General features: G+C 36.4%; 1 protein-coding gene across 2 annotated transcripts in view; it reads right to left on the reverse strand.

Annotated features, from left to right (window-relative positions):
- The window catches only part of Ca-alpha1T (Ca[2+]-channel protein alpha[[1]] subunit T), a 267876-nt gene that overhangs the window by 152498 nt on the left and 95899 nt on the right, over positions 1–19479 (reverse strand). For both annotated transcript variants that reach the window (XM_069834966.1, XM_069834967.1), the window contains exon 4: positions 4968–5139. In XM_069834966.1, the coding sequence (XP_069691067.1) occupies positions 4968–5139 (172 nt within the window). The remainder of the gene's footprint in view (positions 1–4967; positions 5140–19479) is intronic.

Raw genomic sequence — 19479 nt, forward strand, 5'->3', positions numbered from 1 at the left:
ACAAAGAACTGCTGTAACGGATGTCACAGTGTTTCTGTTTTTCTTTTCTGTCCTTGAACAGGGGTTTTTAAAATTGTTTTTCTGGCCACATTGTTTATTTTAAAAGGCCTCATATTTTATTTACAATTCATAGGACCTGTACAATGCTTAAAGAACCGCTGATCAGAGGAACGTAACGCTGGACACAGTTACAACAGCTTAGAAGTTGTGTACTGTTTAAATTTCCTTTTGTTACTTCATTGACCTTAAGCTTCCTGTTTTCCTCTCTAAGCTTTGTGTCGACATTATGTCACATCTTTGAAATTTAGATTTACGCCTATGCATAACAGGCTTACTTCAATCAAATCTCTTACTTCAGTTCAACAGCACAATTTGTGGAAAAAAAAGAGAAAAACATGCGCAAATCAACTGAAGGTCAACGAAAACGCTGAAAGGAAATCTATTTGAATACATGTACGTGATATAGTAATAACAGACGAATGACCCAGTGGAATTAATTAGACCAGTTCTATCAGTTCTCTGACAGCAGACATGGTTATATATTATATTGTTATAGTTAATACATATTGAATTAGACAAATGTTTAATGCTTTTTTTAGGCTGACTCAAGGTATGATTATAGTATTAATAGACATAAAGCAATCACATAGTATCTTACAACTCCTTCACTTTGAGAAAAGTTAGTGTCCAATTCCGAGTTCTATGTACTCGTAATTAAATATTTATGCTATAGTTCAGCTATGGCCATCATCGAGCGAACAATGCAGCTTGATTAGCTCTACGTGTAAATAAATGCAGCTGGTTTCATTACGACGTTCTGCGCGGGCTGCAGCGATCTGCGCTGGCGTTCAACGCTCTGGATTGACTTGGCTTCAAATTGACAGCGATAATCATTGTTCATTTAGAAAGCAATTGAATGACGATAACACAATACGGCTGCAAAACTTCGCGTATTTAGCAATTTTTCACAAATAAATGATGAAAGTTTAATTAATCATATTTCCAGTCATCCTGCTCTGTACGATATGAGTTCCAAAAAATACACAGAGGGAGTTTGTGAAATTGTGGGCAAGATTGAGAAAGTATCTGTATGTCAACACAGGTCAATTCTATGTATAATCCAATACACTGGGGAAAGAATAATTAAAATATTATCTATTTTTAAAGAGAGTGTTTATAGAAAAAATGAATTTAGTGTTGTTAGAGTAGGGGCATATATACAAAATGTTAAGGGAATATCTTCCCCGAAATTTCAACCTTTAATAACGACGATTAATGTAACCAATTACTTGAGATTATTTTAACATCCTAATGAAGTGTCTTTTAGAATTACATTTAAGTTGAATAGCTTGGACAAACGTCTGAATATTGTAACCACAACAATGTATAAAGCACGATGTAATTAATTTTGTTCACATCGCTCACTCGAAAAATAATTTAAATATACTATAAGTCCCTATTTAAAGTGGTATAAATACAACAATGTATCTCACTGATACCATTTAGATCTTCCTTCTTTACTAAAAAAATAAGCCCTAAAATTGTCCGCAACGTTAAATGATGCAGCAGAATTATTGCCTACAATCTTAGTTAGTGCTATATAAATTTCTGATGGAATAATATTTTCAATACGAAAGGCGACGATGTTCGCTGTAAAGAAAACAACTCAGCTGACGTTCGCTCGGCGATGATCGCCATAGCGGAATCATAGCTATACTGTTACCGTACACTACGTATACAGTCTTATCTCTGGGTCTTTGAATCGAGCGTCACAACTACAGCTTTCCTTGCGATCAGTGCCAAAACGCATGTTGCTAAGGATTAGAAAATGTGTTTCTAGCATTTCCTACATTTTTGCAGACTCTTTGAAACAAAGAAAAGTCTTGATGTTTATTTTGCTACAGATTTTTCGAAGATTTCTTTTTAAGCCTGTTTCTCATTGTCCTTACCCCTTATTTCGCAAAAAAAAAAAAAAAAAAAAAAACTCAAGCCCAGACAGACCCCTCTATCACAATTAGAAAACTCTGATCTGAACTATCGGAAACATTCATTCAATTGTAACCAAGCTAGTCACTGAATGGAGATAAAGTAGGGAATATTTTATTTTAATAACAATGCAGTTGCATTTTTGCATCTTGACATGAGCAGGCAACACTGTATCTACTTAAAAAAGTGCCGATAAGAGTTGAAGCTATGACAGACTCAAGTGGCGACGTGGAGGTCAATTTTAGTGTAAAATTGTTTTGTTTGAGAACATTATAGAGTTACCATTTCTAGCGCTGAAGCTCTGTCGAAACAGAGCATAGTGTTTCCTGCTATCTCTTTCCTCTTTTATTTATTTGTCAAGGCAATAAGGAAGCAAATTTTAGAGCTGCAATTTCTTTGACTTTGAATCGCTGTTGATACAAAAGAAAAAAATACATATAGCAAGTTTTAATGTCATGACGAGGCGTATGTAGGCCGAGAATGTGATAATATAGGGGGTTTTTAATGAAAAATTATCGGGTGTCCTCCGATTAGATTGATCGGAAACACCTTAAACTGGTCCAATTTTATTCTCAGTGCATATTAAATCCATTCTTTATTAATTTGGCTGAAGGAGAAAAAATGAATGGATTTTTATGGAGGATAATGCGGCATTATGCGCAGTGTTAAACGACAGAATAATTGGCTAGAATTTGTGGACTCCTAGAAACCCGGACCTAAATTCCTCAGGCTTTAATTTGTGGCTTCACTTAAACAAAACGTTTACTCAAAGAAGCCAAGTAATTTATAGAATTTAAAGGAAAATATTATTCAAGCGATTTTTGTAATAGTCTACAGCAAAATGAACTTCACGCAATATTTCCAACACCATTGACGCATGTTTAAAAGCAGAAGTCGAACACTTCAATCATCTACTGTAATGGTAAGTACCATTTGATTATTTATAAGTCAATTAAAGTAAGTACGCCAGTAAAGTAAGCTATTAAAACAGTAACATCCGAGCGGCGTAGCGTTTTGCCGATATTCGTGGACACCTGATAGTTTCAGTGGTATACGCTGTATCAGATTAGGCAACATCACGTCAAATTATCAGAGCTCTTTTCTTGCCGACCATTCTGTAGTAGTCAGTATGTAAAAACCACCACTTCTTTTATTCAAGGCGGCTTCTTTAAGAAAGAAATGAACGGAGAAGTATTACAACGTTAAGGTTTGAACTTTCTCCCTGAATCAAACGTTGATTGAAGTGTAGCCATTTACATTTTTATGGGAACTCGTCAGTTGGTAGGGTAATATCATAGAATAGACAGACTGTGCATAACATCAGAAAATTAACTTTGATAAAGTATAAAACTGTGGATGTGCTAAGGAACAATTAAGATACACAATTTAATGTTTAGTTTGATTTGAATCCCGCCACAACATGGATATTTGTCCACTGTAAAATAATATGGTGTCTTGCCTTGTCTGCAATGGAAGTCCGGTATTATGTAGACGAGAGTCTTACACAATCACTCTTTTACATATAAAAGAAAAGGTGAAAACTTTGACTAGATGTGTGAAAAATGAGCGATAGACGAATTCTTCTGAACTAGTAATCTGTTTTTCTTTACCAGAGGAAGAAATTATTCATACTATGGCGAACTGGACATAGGCAGGAGAAATTATCGCGAGCATAAGGCGGCATCACAAATAAATAAAAAAATAATAAATAAATAGGTAATAAAATAAATAAATAACTAAATAGATAAATAAATAAAATATGGAAAATAAATAAATAAATAAAATAAATAAATAAATAATTAAATAAATAAATAAAATAAATAAATAAATAAATAAATAGGCCCTAAATAAATAAATAAAATTGACTTTTTCATACTTCATCATAATTCAAGGACTGAAACATTTGGTCCATTAAGTCCTCTCTTTTGAAAATTTCAGAAGCAAAATTAGTCATCCACACGTAGCAGAAGTCCTTGTTCATGCGGTCAGTAAGGAATAACGCTACCATTTAAGGAAAGCAGAGAGTCTGCAAGACAAGGTACATACGCTCTTCCTAGCAATTAATTGTACTTTACGCGACTTTATTCCTGCTCAAAAAACGTTTTAGTAATTAAATGAACTAACGCGGAAGGATCTGCTGAAAAAAAAAACGAAAAAAAGAATTGCGTGTACGAAGTAGAAATTATATAATATTGGGAAGCTTTTATAATACTGATTAAATTTACTTATATAGTATCAACACCCTGTCTTGCATAGCTTTTAATGGTTATTTAACAACGCTGTATCGAGTACGAGATTATATAGCGTCGATGGAAGTGGTGATAGCGAGATAATTCTGAGAATTGGCATTGGAATTACCTGACATTCACTTTACATTTGAGAAAAACTTCGGAAAAACCAAACCAAGTAATGAGCACAAACGAAATTCGAAAGCACATCCGAGCGCAGCCTCAGGTGAGTAGGCGAAACGCGCTACCGCCTGAGCTACTCGGATTCTTACTTGCACGATAATTTAAATATACGGAAAAGAAATTAATCTGAATGAGAGTTCAGAATTTTAAAATTATTGAGGTGTGAATAATTACGGTTTTTCAACGAAGTAGACGATTTCTTCAGATATTAACCTACACTTCTCTGTATGTAGTTCCGACACGTAGTTAAGAACCGCAAATTTTTCATGACAATAATGAGTTTTAATTAATGACTTTTCTTTTAATTTTTAATTTGTGAATGTTCTTCCACGCAATACCTCTCATGATGCATTGATATTGCTATCATGTGGCAGTAGGGTGTACGGTACAGAATTGGCAAGTTTATACTATATCTACATATTCTAGGATCACGAATCTCTACGCTGATTTCAATAAAACCTGTTGTCATAGAAACGTGGGAATGAGGCAATCTATCAGTGTACCATTGTGCCCGGCCATTGTGCCTAATGGCATGCAGCTATTCCATCGGACAGGAACACGCGCACTGACCTGGGGTAGCTGATGTTGGGCAGCTGCTTGAGGTAGCAGCGCTGGCGCAGGATGCCCTCCCACAGCTGCACACCCACGATGCCGAAGATGAAGAACACGAAGAAGCAGAGCAGCAACACGTTGCCCAACATCGGCAGCGTGTCCAGCAGCAGCATCACCAGAATGCGCATGCCTGCAGCCATAGAAGGAATGGAATACATACATATTCGACAGAACAATACAAAATGCACAATGACCGAATGGACGCAGGGAAGTAGAATACGTTGCAGCTCGATATAAAACAAAGTATTACAATGTAACATTTTGTAGAGCACAAAGAAACACAATGCACGAAAATTCTATAGAATACAAAGAAACTGAACATACTGTGCCATAATGTTTGAGAGAACATAAAGAATACACAACAATTCGTTAGAATAAGTCAATTTAGAGTATAAAGAAATGGAATGAATACTATTGAATTGATAGAACCCAAGGGAAAAAGTAAAATATATGACAATGTGATAAAAAGAAAGAAACAGAATGCATGACAAATCAATAAAAGATAATACATAAATACGCAACAATTCGTTAGAATAAGAAAATTTAGAGTACAAAGAAATGGAATGAATACTATTGATAGAACCGAAGAGGAAAAAAGTAAAATATATGACAATGTGATAAAAAGAAGGAAACAGGATGCATGACAATTCAATAAAAGATAATAGCATGAAATAAAAGAGCAAAACACTGTAATGGAACAAAATGCATTATAATACACAATTTGATACAACACAAGCAAAAGTGGAATGGCATTTGATAGAATAAAAAATAAATTAAATAAACAACAATTCGATAACTTAGCCTACATCATAAAGAAACAACACAACAAGACAGAGCACAAAGAACTAGAAAATGTAAAAGCTTGATAGAAAACAAAAAGTGGAATAGACAACCATTGGATAAAAAGCAAAAGAAATTAAATAAACTACAATTAGATAACTTCCACTTATAGTATAAAGAATTACTCGTAGAATTTTGTAAAACACAAACAAAGGAATGAGATAGAACACAAAGAACTGGAACAAACTACCACAAGAAAAAAATACAAAAGTAATTAAATAAACAATTAGATAACTTGCAGCATAGCCATAGAATACAAAGCAATGGAAAATACAAATATTTTATAGAAAACGGGGAAAAATTAAATATGATAATTCGCTAGAGACAAAGTTCTAAAATAAACAGACAACGAATGGAATACGTAATAATGCTGCAAGTCAAAAGTCCAATAAATAAATGCCAAATTTATAAAGTAGTTATAAAGGAAATCAAATTACATTATGCAAAGAAAAAGAAAATGCAACTTTTGCATAAATACCAGACAGAAAGGGAAGTTGGAGAATTTGGATAGAAATAAAAGGAATGAACAGTTATTTGATAGTCCAACAGATTTACATAATATGAAGAGAAAAAAAAAAAAGAAATAGAACATTAAACAAATTTAAAAAATGTTAATTAAAATCAACTGTTACTGACATGTCACTTTCTGTAGATAACAGAAAACCACAGTGTACAGCTAATCTGAAGAGTAGGCGTACAGATTTCACTGGGTATTATTCTTCTAAGTTGGAAATTTCTAGTTGGTTATTTAACGACTGCATTAACTGCTAGGTGTTTAGCGTCAATGGGATTGGTGATAATAAAGATGGTGTTTAACGAGATGAGGCAGAGAATTCGTCGTAGATTACCTGACATTCGGCTTACGGTTATGGAAAATCTCTGAAAAAATCCAACCAGATAACAGCCAAAGAGGGAATCGAATCCAGATCTGAAGCTCACAAATGATACCAACAAGGCACCACTTATGAGGCAACTAGGTCAGGAGATGATGGGTAGAGTGGCCAGTTCCTTTCCTCCTCCATTGCATACATTGCCGACTAGTTACATATTACACTAGTCAGACTTCAGATACATACAAACAATTTTATTGTTCTTCCTCTGACACATATCGTCAAGTGAGATGGACATATCAGCCATGGAGGAAGAAAGATAACAACAGAACACCTGAAATGATATCTATAAAGCAGCCAAGGTTCTACAAGAACTACAAAGTTTTTCATAAGTAACGATTCTATCGAAAAATCAACTATTTTAGATAATTTTTTAAAATGATGTTCATCCTCATGAGAAAACCCTTCCCGGTGCCATACAGTCGATTTGGAAACAAACACCCCACGCCACCAGAGGAAGCTACTTATCCATGTATAATATGCATTTGATGCCAACATAAAATGACCTGGAGAATGGCCTTCCGTACGCCAGGATATTGGCATACGGCCATTGTTGTGGTAGACTGGAATGATAAAAATGCCACGCAGCCGCTTAACGTTATTGCAGAAGAGAAAAGTTTCTGCCTGCTTTGAACTTGGAAACAGTGTAGCTCAAATTAAGCGTTTATTCCGTAGACGAATTGTTTCCAGGCAGGTAGACCGGTCGCACAGGCCCAATCCGTTGGCCTCTGTGATCACCTGAGTTGACTACCCTAGACTTCTTTTTCTTTTCCTGGGGATTCATCAAGAATTGTGTCTATGCGACTAAGCCACGGACCAATTTCTGAATTAATGAAACGAATTGAACATACGATACAAATGGTTACGCCTGACATGCTCACTAGAGTCCATGAAGAGTTGATACGTCGCTTACATTGTGCATTCAGGAGAACGGAAGACATTTTGAAAATTGTACACCATAATTTGTCAACAATTTAAACTGGCTTTTACATTTATGTGTTTTAATAAAGGTTTATAACATTAACCATTCTTTCGTTTAATAGCTCTGGCGACGAGGGGAGGGGGTGTTTGTTTCCAAATCGACTATAGGCACCGGGAAGTGTTCTTTCTCGTGAGGATGAACATAATTTCAAAAAATTATCCAAAATAGTTCATTTTTCGATAGACTCCTTACTTATGAAAGATGCTGTATAGTGATACGGAGTGCGTGAGTCAGTAAACAGAACTTGACACTGCCAATAACGTAGCTTCTTTTGTAATAAAACACCAACATTACAGAGTGTGGCACTTTCTCTCATAATTCCTAACAGCCTTCTATCTATTGTCAAGAAAATGTGTTTTTAGTTGTGAAAGTGCTTACCATCAATTCTTTACAGTGAAAATCAGAAATGAATATACAAAATGGAAATGCACTACACTTGAGTTTAAGCACTATCAGAAGAAATCGTCTTCAACCTCTACAATCATCCTAATTTAAAATGGTGTGGTACTAATGGCTTTCTTTCAAATGGTCAACAGTACCTACGTTGAGTTGAATAAGGTAATAAACTATGAAGAACATCTTGTTTTCGCAAGATCATCTAACATCAACGTCTAAGATCTAACATCATTGTCACTGAGGATAGAACTTGAACCATCAAAATTCGGGTTTCGAGCCACAACTTTGGGAAAAATCTTGCTGCACTGGGAGCGAGAAGATATGTACCTGAACTTGCACACATAAATTTTAATGTCATCTGATTGTGGACCCTTGTCTTTATGAAAACCTTGCTTCTCAGTTTGTACAAAAAACAGAACTGAAACCAGGACGTGAGGCTGAGCTGTTTGACCAGGAAGTTAAACAACTGGCGGCGCCTTAATTGCGTGATCGAAATGCAGGCGGCGGCGCCTGGAGCGGACGTCATGTTTATTTTCCATGAGATCAGCCCGAGCGAACGAGTCGCGCTTGTACCACAGCCTATGCTATACAGAAGACCGGAAAGTAACGCGATTTTGTCTACAGATCCGGATTCAATTTGTTTCCAAGAATTACCGCCAGGAAGATATTTACATAGTCGTTATTAGAGTAGGAACAGATGTCGTTTTACTTACAATTTTTAACGGCAGATGACAAATTAAATTCATTGTTTCAGTTATAAAACGCTTTTCATTTTCTACCGTTGTTTGAGATTTTCATCAGTGATCCAAGGGTCTTCTTCAACGTGTAACGTGCCAAAATTATAATCATTGATATTATCCACTGGATATCACAGCATACGAATTTACGTTACATAGGTGGTGATAAGGATGGTGATTAATGGTGAAATAACAAAACGTCGGCACAGGAAGTGGAAGTGTCCCTCTAAAACCTGCACCAAACACCGTCTTTGCCCATTATAAATTCAGCTACCAACGTGGTCTAGTGGTCTGCGAGCTGGCTGTGTGCTCCAAAGCTGCGTCTGTGGAGGGGGGATGTTGAAGTCTACTTAGACCAGAGCTGGGCAGCAAGAGCGGATTCTACTCTCTCACGGGGAGCCATATGATTTCTCTTCATCCCCTTTCTTCCCCACCGGACACCGCGCAGCGTTGATTCAATGACGGATGAATATTAAGCGTCCCCGTTTAGAGTCTGGTTCCGCTTCCGACGCCCAGGCCTTACTTAGACTGTTTATTTGGTTGGATTTTTTCCGAGTTTTCCCCCAACTATTATGTAATACCATGGATAATCCTCGGACTCATTTAGCCCAAATACTACCTCGTTTTTATCCATCTTACCGATACTAGACAACCGCGCATTTTATGTAGTGTCCTTTAACAACCGAGTATTTGCGTGCAACGTTGATGTATTAGTCGTAAAGTTAATGATATGCAAGAAACTATTGTGGTCGCGGAGAAAGATTCGACTTCTGACGTTTCTAGTAAGCACATAGAACTTACAGCACGCGACGTTGCAAATAACAGCATTCCCCCTTCCCTCATCCCGATGGTAGACAGCTGGAGGGCGGGCGGATGAAGGGCAGGCAGGTAAGTGCGAAAGAAAAGTTAAGAACTGTATCTATGTGGCAACGTCGCCGTCGTGTCCACTTCTAGAGTGGCTCCAGGAAGTAGTGCGAAGTATCCATTTCCCAATGACTGAGGAATCCGTAGAGTGGATGGAAGTGATGGAAGAGACTTAAAAAATATATGTTATGGAGCTATTTCCAAGTTACTTCTTTGGTTACTACAGATATTTCGCTTCGGGTTTGGGCCGAGATAATAGTCAGAATCATACTCGGCTGATGCCAGGCCGTCTCAAGGCTACATAATGCTCAGTTTAGTCCCTTAGTTGTCTTCGTTGTGCAATGTGCAGGATTAAGTCTATTAAAAGTCAATACGCGTCGCTACATCGTTAGATAATTGAAATATTATCCGAAAAGTTCACAATGGAACAGAGAATATTTATGTGTAACATAATATATGACACGACTTATATCAAGCAGTATGCAGTCAATTTAGAGACAGATTACAGTACCTGGAGTTCCAGTTCCAAGTAGAAAAACAGACAACTTGTTCTTGAACTAAGAGAAACAGGATTGCTAAATACCAGAATTCCTATGCTAAACCTTAGGTTTCTAATGGAACAAAATTCAATTAAATTGGTCTATCGTTGGAACGTTCTCCAAAGAAATCTCTACGGCGCATTTCACAAGAAGTACGCGTGTTTGAAACCTCAGCCCATGTGGTTACTAATCTTTTAAAACTGAAATCTAACAGAATGACTACAGTCTAAGAATTACGATCGCGTGACAACGTAAGCTGAGGGAATTTCTGCAACTTGTTTTTCATGACATTGTTCACTGTATGTTCATCCACTTCTAACAAATTTTCTAGTGAGGCACAGTTTCAGTTACATATGTTGCTTCACAGGACAATAGATACTGGAGCACAGATTATCTCAATAATACAAGAAATATCGTTGACAAATTGGTGTATGGTGTGTTGAAACTGAATAAGAAGATTAATAGGACCCATATATTATATATATATATATATATATATATATATATATATATATATATATATATTAAATATAGTAAATTTAGATATTCCATACTTGCGCTGTTTTTTATTTTTTGCCAGATAATGAGCGAAAAATGTATATTTTCAACAAGATTACGTTAATGATTCTCTTGATGTAATAAGAGAATGTTTGATGACAAGATAATTTATAGAGGGTTGTGGCCCGCATGTTTCCCAGATATAACCTCTGCGACTATTGTTTGTGAGTAACCTTAAAAAATAGTCTATTAAAATAATTCCCATACTATAGAAAACTTACATAAGGACAGAAATTAGAAGAATTACGGAAATGGAGCTTTTTCGAGTCAATTCCAATTTCATCCAAAGATGTCGAGAATGTCTGAATACGGACGGACACCACTTAAGGTACTTCTGTAAGCTGATACAAGTCAGTACTCATTATGAAATAAATATGTTTTTCTGTGCATGCGTTTATTAACAAAAAAGTATGTGTGTACAATTAGCCTACGCCGGAGGTTACAGAACGAGATTGCCGCTGTTTATGTTGCGCACTGAGGGAACTACGCGGAAGATTAACAGTTCGAAGTTGACGCTATCTTTCCCTCCCATCGGCAATGAGCAGGCCTATGTATTCTTTGTGTAATCTTTGATCTCTGTTATTTTAAGCTGTTGTCTCGTGCCGTGGAAATCACATAAGCAAAGAGTCACGATAGATGTGAATGTCTAATATTGGTGTATAATTCTCTCAAGAACAGGCCGATGAGTTCATTCGTTTTAAGGAAAATAGTGATAAAATGGGTAATATATTTGGTAACATTAATGCCACATTGTAATTTAATGTCCATATTCAAAGGAAAGATGATGCGGCGATAATGGACCATTGAGGTAAAAGAGTAGCAAGAGAAAACAAAGAAATTGGAGAAAATCTTCCTTACAGTATCACAAGTTACGCTAGGTCTAAATCGCGGTTGCTTGTGTTAAAAACAGTTGTGTAAGGTCATACTCATACTCCTTGCAGCGAGACATCTTCGAAGCTTGACTGGCTGGCTATCTGGTTATTTAGGAGATGGACCAGAAATGAATCCATGCACTTAGTCTTACATTAGCCCGTTTTGCGCCCTACTGTATATGCGTTGATTGTTCCAGTCCGACAGATGGTCTGGGTCGCATTTGTGAATCCGATGCTGACATGTGGACCAGTCCCCAAACCCTGACAAAGATAGTCCCATCCCCAGACGAGTGCCTGATAAGCCTCAGAGCCTGGAGCATCAGTATCGGAAAACCATAGGCCCCAAAAGAATTCACTCCAGCCTATTTTGAACTATTGAATATGACAGAGGAAATGCGGGGCAAATGGAAAGCGTTGGTTGAATGAAAGAGCGCAAACGGGAGTAACACGAGAGAAACTTTCTTCAACATCTACTTTATCCACCACAAATTCAAACACGAACAGGCCGGGGATCGAATCGGACCCCCTGGATGGAAGACCAGCCCATCACAGACGCTTGTACCTTCGAGTTTTTGTCAAATGAGCAGTGTTTGTAAGAAAACTGTTCCACAATCTTGGTTTACGATAGACATAAGAGGTCTCGAGCTCCGGTCCCGTTTAGTGAGTTCGATTCTCCTTTATTGTGGAGCAGATGGCAAGCCAGCCACTAAACAGACGCTCTCTGGGAGTCACCGAGTTACACACTCGTAGCCATAGCAACCACAGGAGTGCATTGTGAGTGCGGATCCTTTTCTGAAGTCGGCGGGATCTGATATGAAATAGAGATTACAGAGTGGAAGAATAGAGCGAGGCCCCCCCGGTGTATTGTGCCACAGAGCACAGAGTGGAAATTAATTCGACGATCTATTGGCAGACGCTCTGCTCTCGCTTTTACGACTGCCTGTGTGTTATAAGACGATCCAGAACACCACGGTGAAGGAAATTTGACATCAGAAAATAACAACAAAAGTGGCCAACTCAAGAGCAAGAGGTAAATATAACCATAAATGTCAGTAAAATTAATACACAAATAGACAAGGCTACGTACCATCATTCATTCATTTCATCGACGCCATTTAAAGTTTACAAATGTGTTCAAAACTGAAGTTAGCTTAATAAAGCAACCATTGTTGTATTCTGAACACCAACAAAAAAATTTCGGATAAACTACGGTAAACAATACATAATTATATGATTGTCATATAGACCATAACGCTTTCGGGTTAAAATTTATTACGAGAGAATATGATTATGATAGTCCATACTGCAACGCTACAATGCCTCACCGAAACTGGTGGTCGCCTTTTTGACTGCCTATTGTAAACGTTACTACGTCCTTCTATGCTTATCTAAAGAGTCACTATTATAAGATTTGACTGTATGAAAATTCAGTGTGAAAATAAATAAAAAAATAACGCTATACAAAACCACTTTCAATCACATTTTCAATGTTAATAAACCAAATAAATTAACTAATAAAACCATAGACTCCCTAAAGCACAGGGCTATCTAAGTTCTCTGGAGTATCCACAATATTACCTACTAGAGAACTTGTTCAAGTGAGAGTCGACTAATCACATTTAATGTGTGCAAATGCTAGGCCTACTTGATTTGAGTCCTATTAAATTACACGAACTTCATTTTGAATTGAACTGCGTGAAGTGAGGGCAAAATATGATTAGAGAACCTTGGTTTCAGCATTAACGTTGGATAGTGTTATTAGGTTTTGTATTAAAATAATTTTATCTTAAATTAATATAATTTAAAATATTTATATTCACGTACAGTACGTATTCGGCATCACTCTTTTTTTAGTTTCTCTACATATTACTAGAGTAAGAATTATCTTTCTGTTCGAGATTTATTTTCCTATAAAGCTTCATATATTTTGTGGGACCATTTTTTGTAGACATGTGGCGTCACACACTTGCAGATCAGCGTATTCCGAATCTCACCGGACCGGTGGATAACAATGACGTCACGCTGCAGCGAAATAGGAACAAAACTGCTGGAAGGTTCGATGGCTATCATAGCGGCTGTACTAGTTGTCTGTGCTACATTAGCAAGATTTTGCGAAATTTCGATACTGTCATCTCGTTCAAAGACAAGAGAGCATAAACAATTTATTTCTTGAATCAGTAGTAATAACTGGTCCGTTGACATATTCACTCATAAGCCATTAACATATAAATTTTTTTTTACGTTATGCTCATTACAAACAACACAGCAGAACTAAAGCAGAACACACTGCCATGACACAACAGTGTACGATGTCATTCGTCTGCTAATTCCCGCCCTATACAAGAACCAATCAGATTCACTGATGGCGGCTGGTGGAGATTGCCACCACCTCTGCGAGCTGATGGCACCGGTGCGACACCGGTGGAGCGTCAGTAACTCATCGTTGAAATTCGGAACACGGCGATGCCATCAGATTGCTGAGATTCGGAATACGCTTGATGTTAAGATTATTGCGTCATGCTCTCAGCACAACAATTGCGCAAGCTAAACAGTCAGAGATGAATAAAAAGAGATTGCAATTTTTAAAAGATCGTATTAATTAACGAATTTCAATCGCAATATATCTCGTTCGATCTTTTGCGTTTTATCAGTAGTGAGCGGCTGAATGTCTGCAAAATTTGAGGAAGTATTATATGTCTCTGGGTTATTGCTTGAACACTGTAATTTTATTTTGGGAATAAAATAAACATCATATTTACATAGATCAGGCTTTATTCTTTCATTTAAACTTAAGATTTCCTGCAGATACGCTACAGATATTAAGTTAGTAACATCCGAAACGGAGTTGCGTTAAATGTTAAAATGTTATGTTTTATTTAACGACGCTCGCAATTGCAGAGGTTATATCAGCGTCGCCGGATGTGCCGGAATTTTGTCCCGCAAGAGAGTTGCGTTAATGTTACGAGAAAACTGTTCGCTTCATTCTAGTAACCCTCGAGTAATAACGTTATTCAACGTTAAAAACATTCTGATTAAATTTATGCGTGCAAGTAGGATCTCCTATTTACTCAAGTGGAAAAATGAAAGCAACTGATCAATTCTTTCGCAACAATAAAATGGAGCAGTGCAGGATAGAAACGAATAATCGGAAGAACCTGTTCTGATATAAAAGTTGATTTTAATAGGCAGAAGAAATATTTGTGGAGCAACACTTCTCCTCGAATATGGCTCCATGCATTGTTTCTTACTTCAACGTAGGAATACGTCCAAAGTTTTCTCTTCAACATCATTCTCGATGGTTCAATGGTTACCCTGCTAGCCGTTGGATTCGAGGTGAGCGAGTTCAAACGCGAGTTGGTACATTTCAAAGAGCGATAAAATTATTAGCAAGGCTTCCTACGGAAGGGAAGTAAAGCTGGGATGCAAGTATCATATAATTACACACATTGCATGTACCACAATGTTCCAGCAAGTATTTGTCTGCCATTTCTCGTTCACGTTAATTTTCGACGCTCACTAGTTAACAAGGTTTTTGTCACAAGGGTGAAAATGGTCATTTTAGATCAATTTTTGTGTGCTGATAGTAGATCTAAACTTGAAAATGTTCCATCACGCACCATTTAAGAGGAAAATTGGAAATTGTGAAAAAAAAAAAAATAATGAATTTACCAAAGAACACGGGTATCGAACTATGGACTTTATTTAAACAGTTACAAAGTATATTCATACGTTTTATAACTTATTGTTGCTCAGGATGTACTATTTTAAGGAATAGGTTCTTTTAAATACATGACTCTGCATTAATAAGACGCGTAATTGGTGATATATATCTGTATTACTTTATTGCTTTATGGCGCTAGACCAATAGAAAGCACTGAGAGGGTGGGCTTTCAGAATGAAATAGATTGCATTTTAGGATTAGTTGAATATTGTTTGAGCTTGTGACAAGTTGTATGACTGGGTTTAAGAGTTTACCTTCGCGTTCATTTACGCTCTCTCAGAATGAAAAAAATTCGTCGTGCGTGTATAAATTCGCCGGACAGCTTTTGTTACCTATGTGGAGAATTTACGGCAAAATCGCAGCGTCGGCCTTTATCAGATAAGTTAAAACAAGCATATTATTACTATTTTGAATGTAATGTGTGTGATGAGGGCAAATCATGGGCTCCCCATGTGTGCTGCACATGTTACTCAAAATTGATACAATGGATGAATGGAGAGAAGAATCGATGTATGTCGTTTGCAGTTCCAATGATCTTTCGTGAACCGACAAGTCATGCAGAAGACTGTTTCTGTTTAACAAAGATTACGCGATTTTCAAAGAAAACAAGATCTAAATTGAATATCCTAATGTTCCATCTGCAATAAGATCTGCACCACATGGACCAAAACTCCCTGTTCCTAATCTTCCTTCGCAATTGGAGGAATTGGTTCTTCCAATAGAACAAACAAATGACTTGGCTCAACCATCAACATCCTCTGATGCGCCCTATAGCCCAAAACATCATAAAGAACCCCATTTAATTCAACAATATGAACTGAACGACTTAATAAGAGATCTTAATTTCACTAAACAACAAGCTGAGATTTTAGGGTCTAGACTGCAACAATGGAACCTGCTAGCACCAGATACTAGAATTTCATTGTACAGGATGAGACATGAACGGTTTTCAAAGCATTTTATAATGAAGAATTCTATGTGCGTGTATGTAAATATAGACGGCTTAATGGAAGAACTAGGATTTCAGCACATCCCAGAGGAATGGAGGTTATTCATAGATTCTTCCAAAATAAGTTTAAAAGCAATGTTATTGCACAATGGAAACACTAAAACCATCAATTCCAGTAGCGTATTCAGTAGATATGAAGGAAACTTATACAAATTTGTCAGTGTTACTAGATGCAGTCCAATATAAAACATACTGCTGGCAACTCTGCGGAGATTTGAAAATTTTCGCTTTATTGCTCGGACTTCAGGATGGATTCACAAAATACTGTTGCCTTCTCTGTTTGTGGGGTAGTAGAGCGACTGAAAAACACTATATAGTGAAAGACTGGCCTCCCAGAGAAAGCTATGTCCCTTTAGTAAAACCGGAAAAAGTAATGCTTCCTCCTTTACATATCAAGCTTGGTTTAATGAAGAATTTCGTTAAAGCTATGGAGAAAAATGGAGAAGGTTTTGCATATGTAAGGAATGTTTCCGAAACTCAGTGAGACTAAAGTGAAAGAGGGAATTTTTGTTGACCTCCAAATTAGGAATCTTTTGAAAGATGAGAGCTTCGAAAAAAAATTAACTTTTGAGGAACTAGAAGCTTGGAATGCTTTTGGAAGTGTTGCTAGTGGGTTTTTAGGTAATAATAAAGCTGACAATTACCAACAGCTTGTACAAGAACTCCTGCATAGTAACCAGAAACTTGGTTGTCGAGTGTCATTGAAAATACATTTCCTATATTTCCATCTGGACTTTTCCCAGAGAACTTATGAGCTGCAAGCGATGAAAAAGGGGAAAGATTCCATCAAGATATACACAGGATGGAACAACGATATCAAGGAAGGTGGGATTCTAGTATGATGGGGGACTACTGTTGGTTTTGTTCAGAGAAGGTGACTCAAACTACAAGAGGAAAAAATAACTGTCAGTAACTAAATACTTTTTTTTTTTAAATCTAGCTTGAAGTCTGTATATGTTTGTTTACTTCAATGTAGGGCTCCTAAGTTATTTGATTTGAGATTGTAATCAATTTAATTTATAAACCTTAAAAAATTATAGTTAATTTGATCCAGTTTTAAATTAATAAAGTAGAAGCCTATTTTGAAGGGAAAAAAGGAACATAATGTCATTTTTCTTATTGTAATTATTATTTATGCAGCGTTATTATTTTCTTGTGAAACGTCAGTGTATTTTGTGTGTAAATTTTGCATCTTAGGAATTTACTTATTTTCACTGTTGTAATTACGTATTTTGAAATGCGCGAAAACGTTTTTTTTAATCAAAATACTTCCCCTTCTGTCACACAAAAATGTTACGTGTTACAGATTTTTCGCTGCCATTTTCGTAATCAGCAGGGTCGATTTAGTAAAAATCAGCTGATTTCATTTCTGTGACAGACAAAAAGTTAAAATTTGTTGACTAATGTAATCTATATAGCGGAAAGTGTCGTCATCTACATAAAGTACTAATACTGTTCTCTTCAGCTGTGTTGCCACACTAAACTCTAAAATCCACCACACACGTAGCAACCTAGTTACATAGATTTTCACAAAAATTTCACACAAATAAAGGATACACTATAATTTTTTTCTGTGTTTATGGACTTCATTTTTAAATAAAAAATATGAATTACAATCGCGTGTCTTTGTTTGTTTTCAGTTCTACCTCCTCTGCTGCTCTACAATACTGATAAATATTATGCGAAAAGATAATTAAATGCAACACTATTCACTACCTGCAGGCTATGTGAAATACGAAATTTTTGCTGTGGTTAGTGGAAGGTTATATGAGACTACAACACGTAATATTTTACGTTTGCATCAGCAATCTTCCTATAAGTAGCGAGGTAGCTATAACAACCCATGAAATACGTAGAAATGCTAAGGAAAAAATAGTAAAATTTTATAATATCATAGATTTATTAATTTGTCAGACAGAATAATATCTGTAATATTGACAATTAATATTTGAGGAGAAAAATTCGCTCCGGCGCCAGGGATCGAACCCGGGTCCTTGGTTCTACGTACCAAGCGCTCTGATCAGTGAGCTACGCCGAATTCAATCCACAGCACCGGATCGAATTCTCCTCCTTCAATATTTCCCTTTATGGCCTGACTCCATGTTAGGCATATATGCTGACGGATATGTCCAATGTCAACTGCCATTATATTAGGAACGCACTCAGTTGAGTGACTTATTTGGCTGGGATTCCGCAGTTAAGTGCACAGTAATCTACACTAACATATGCACTGCTAGCTATGAGAATATTATAGATTTATTAATTTGTTAGACAGAATAATATCTGTAATATTAACAATTAATATTTGAGGAGAAAAAATGGACAGATGAACAAGTGAAATCCTTTAAATGTCCGGCTGTTGCATATCATATGAGAAAAGCAATGAAACAAAAAAATAATCAATTTAATAACTACCAAAAAAAATAATACGCCAAACATTAGGGGAAAAAGTACAAAAAGAGACCTAATGAACTTTTACAAAGAAATGGCAATTCCTGCATGTTATATGGAACCGAAAGTTCTGTCCTAACAGAAAATAAAAAAAGAGAATTGAAGGAGGCGAAATTAAGTTCCTTATATATGTAGCTGGATATTAGAGAGGAATAAAACTAACTGCCGCTCTCGCTCGCTGTGTTCGTTGCACTTGTCTTTCGAGTCTCGTCTTATAACTCTCGTGCGCTTCGAGTCTTGCTCATCATTCTCGAAATAGTATTTGGTCGACGTGGAAAGATTTCGTTACTTTGAATAACATAATAATTTAAATAAATAAGATTAGAAATGTTTAATTGAGACAAAAAGACAAAACAAAACAATATCTTAGTTACCAAAATGTTCTGGTTCTATTATATATTACCGATGGTTATATAAATAGAAAAAAAGACAATTCTGAAATAAATTTGAATTTCTAAGAAACATAAAACATAATGTTAAATAAAGAGTTAATATTTATTTACTTGAGATTATACACTTGATCTCAAACATACGAAAAAGAATCCTAGCCTTTTAATACGGTATGGCATAGTTGCGCCCCGCTGTCAATTGGGAGGCCTAGGCATGGCATA

Source organism: Periplaneta americana, chromosome 9 (assembly GCF_040183065.1).
Source record: "Periplaneta americana isolate PAMFEO1 chromosome 9, P.americana_PAMFEO1_priV1, whole genome shotgun sequence".
NCBI lineage: Eukaryota > Metazoa > Arthropoda > Insecta > Blattodea > Blattidae > Periplaneta > Periplaneta americana.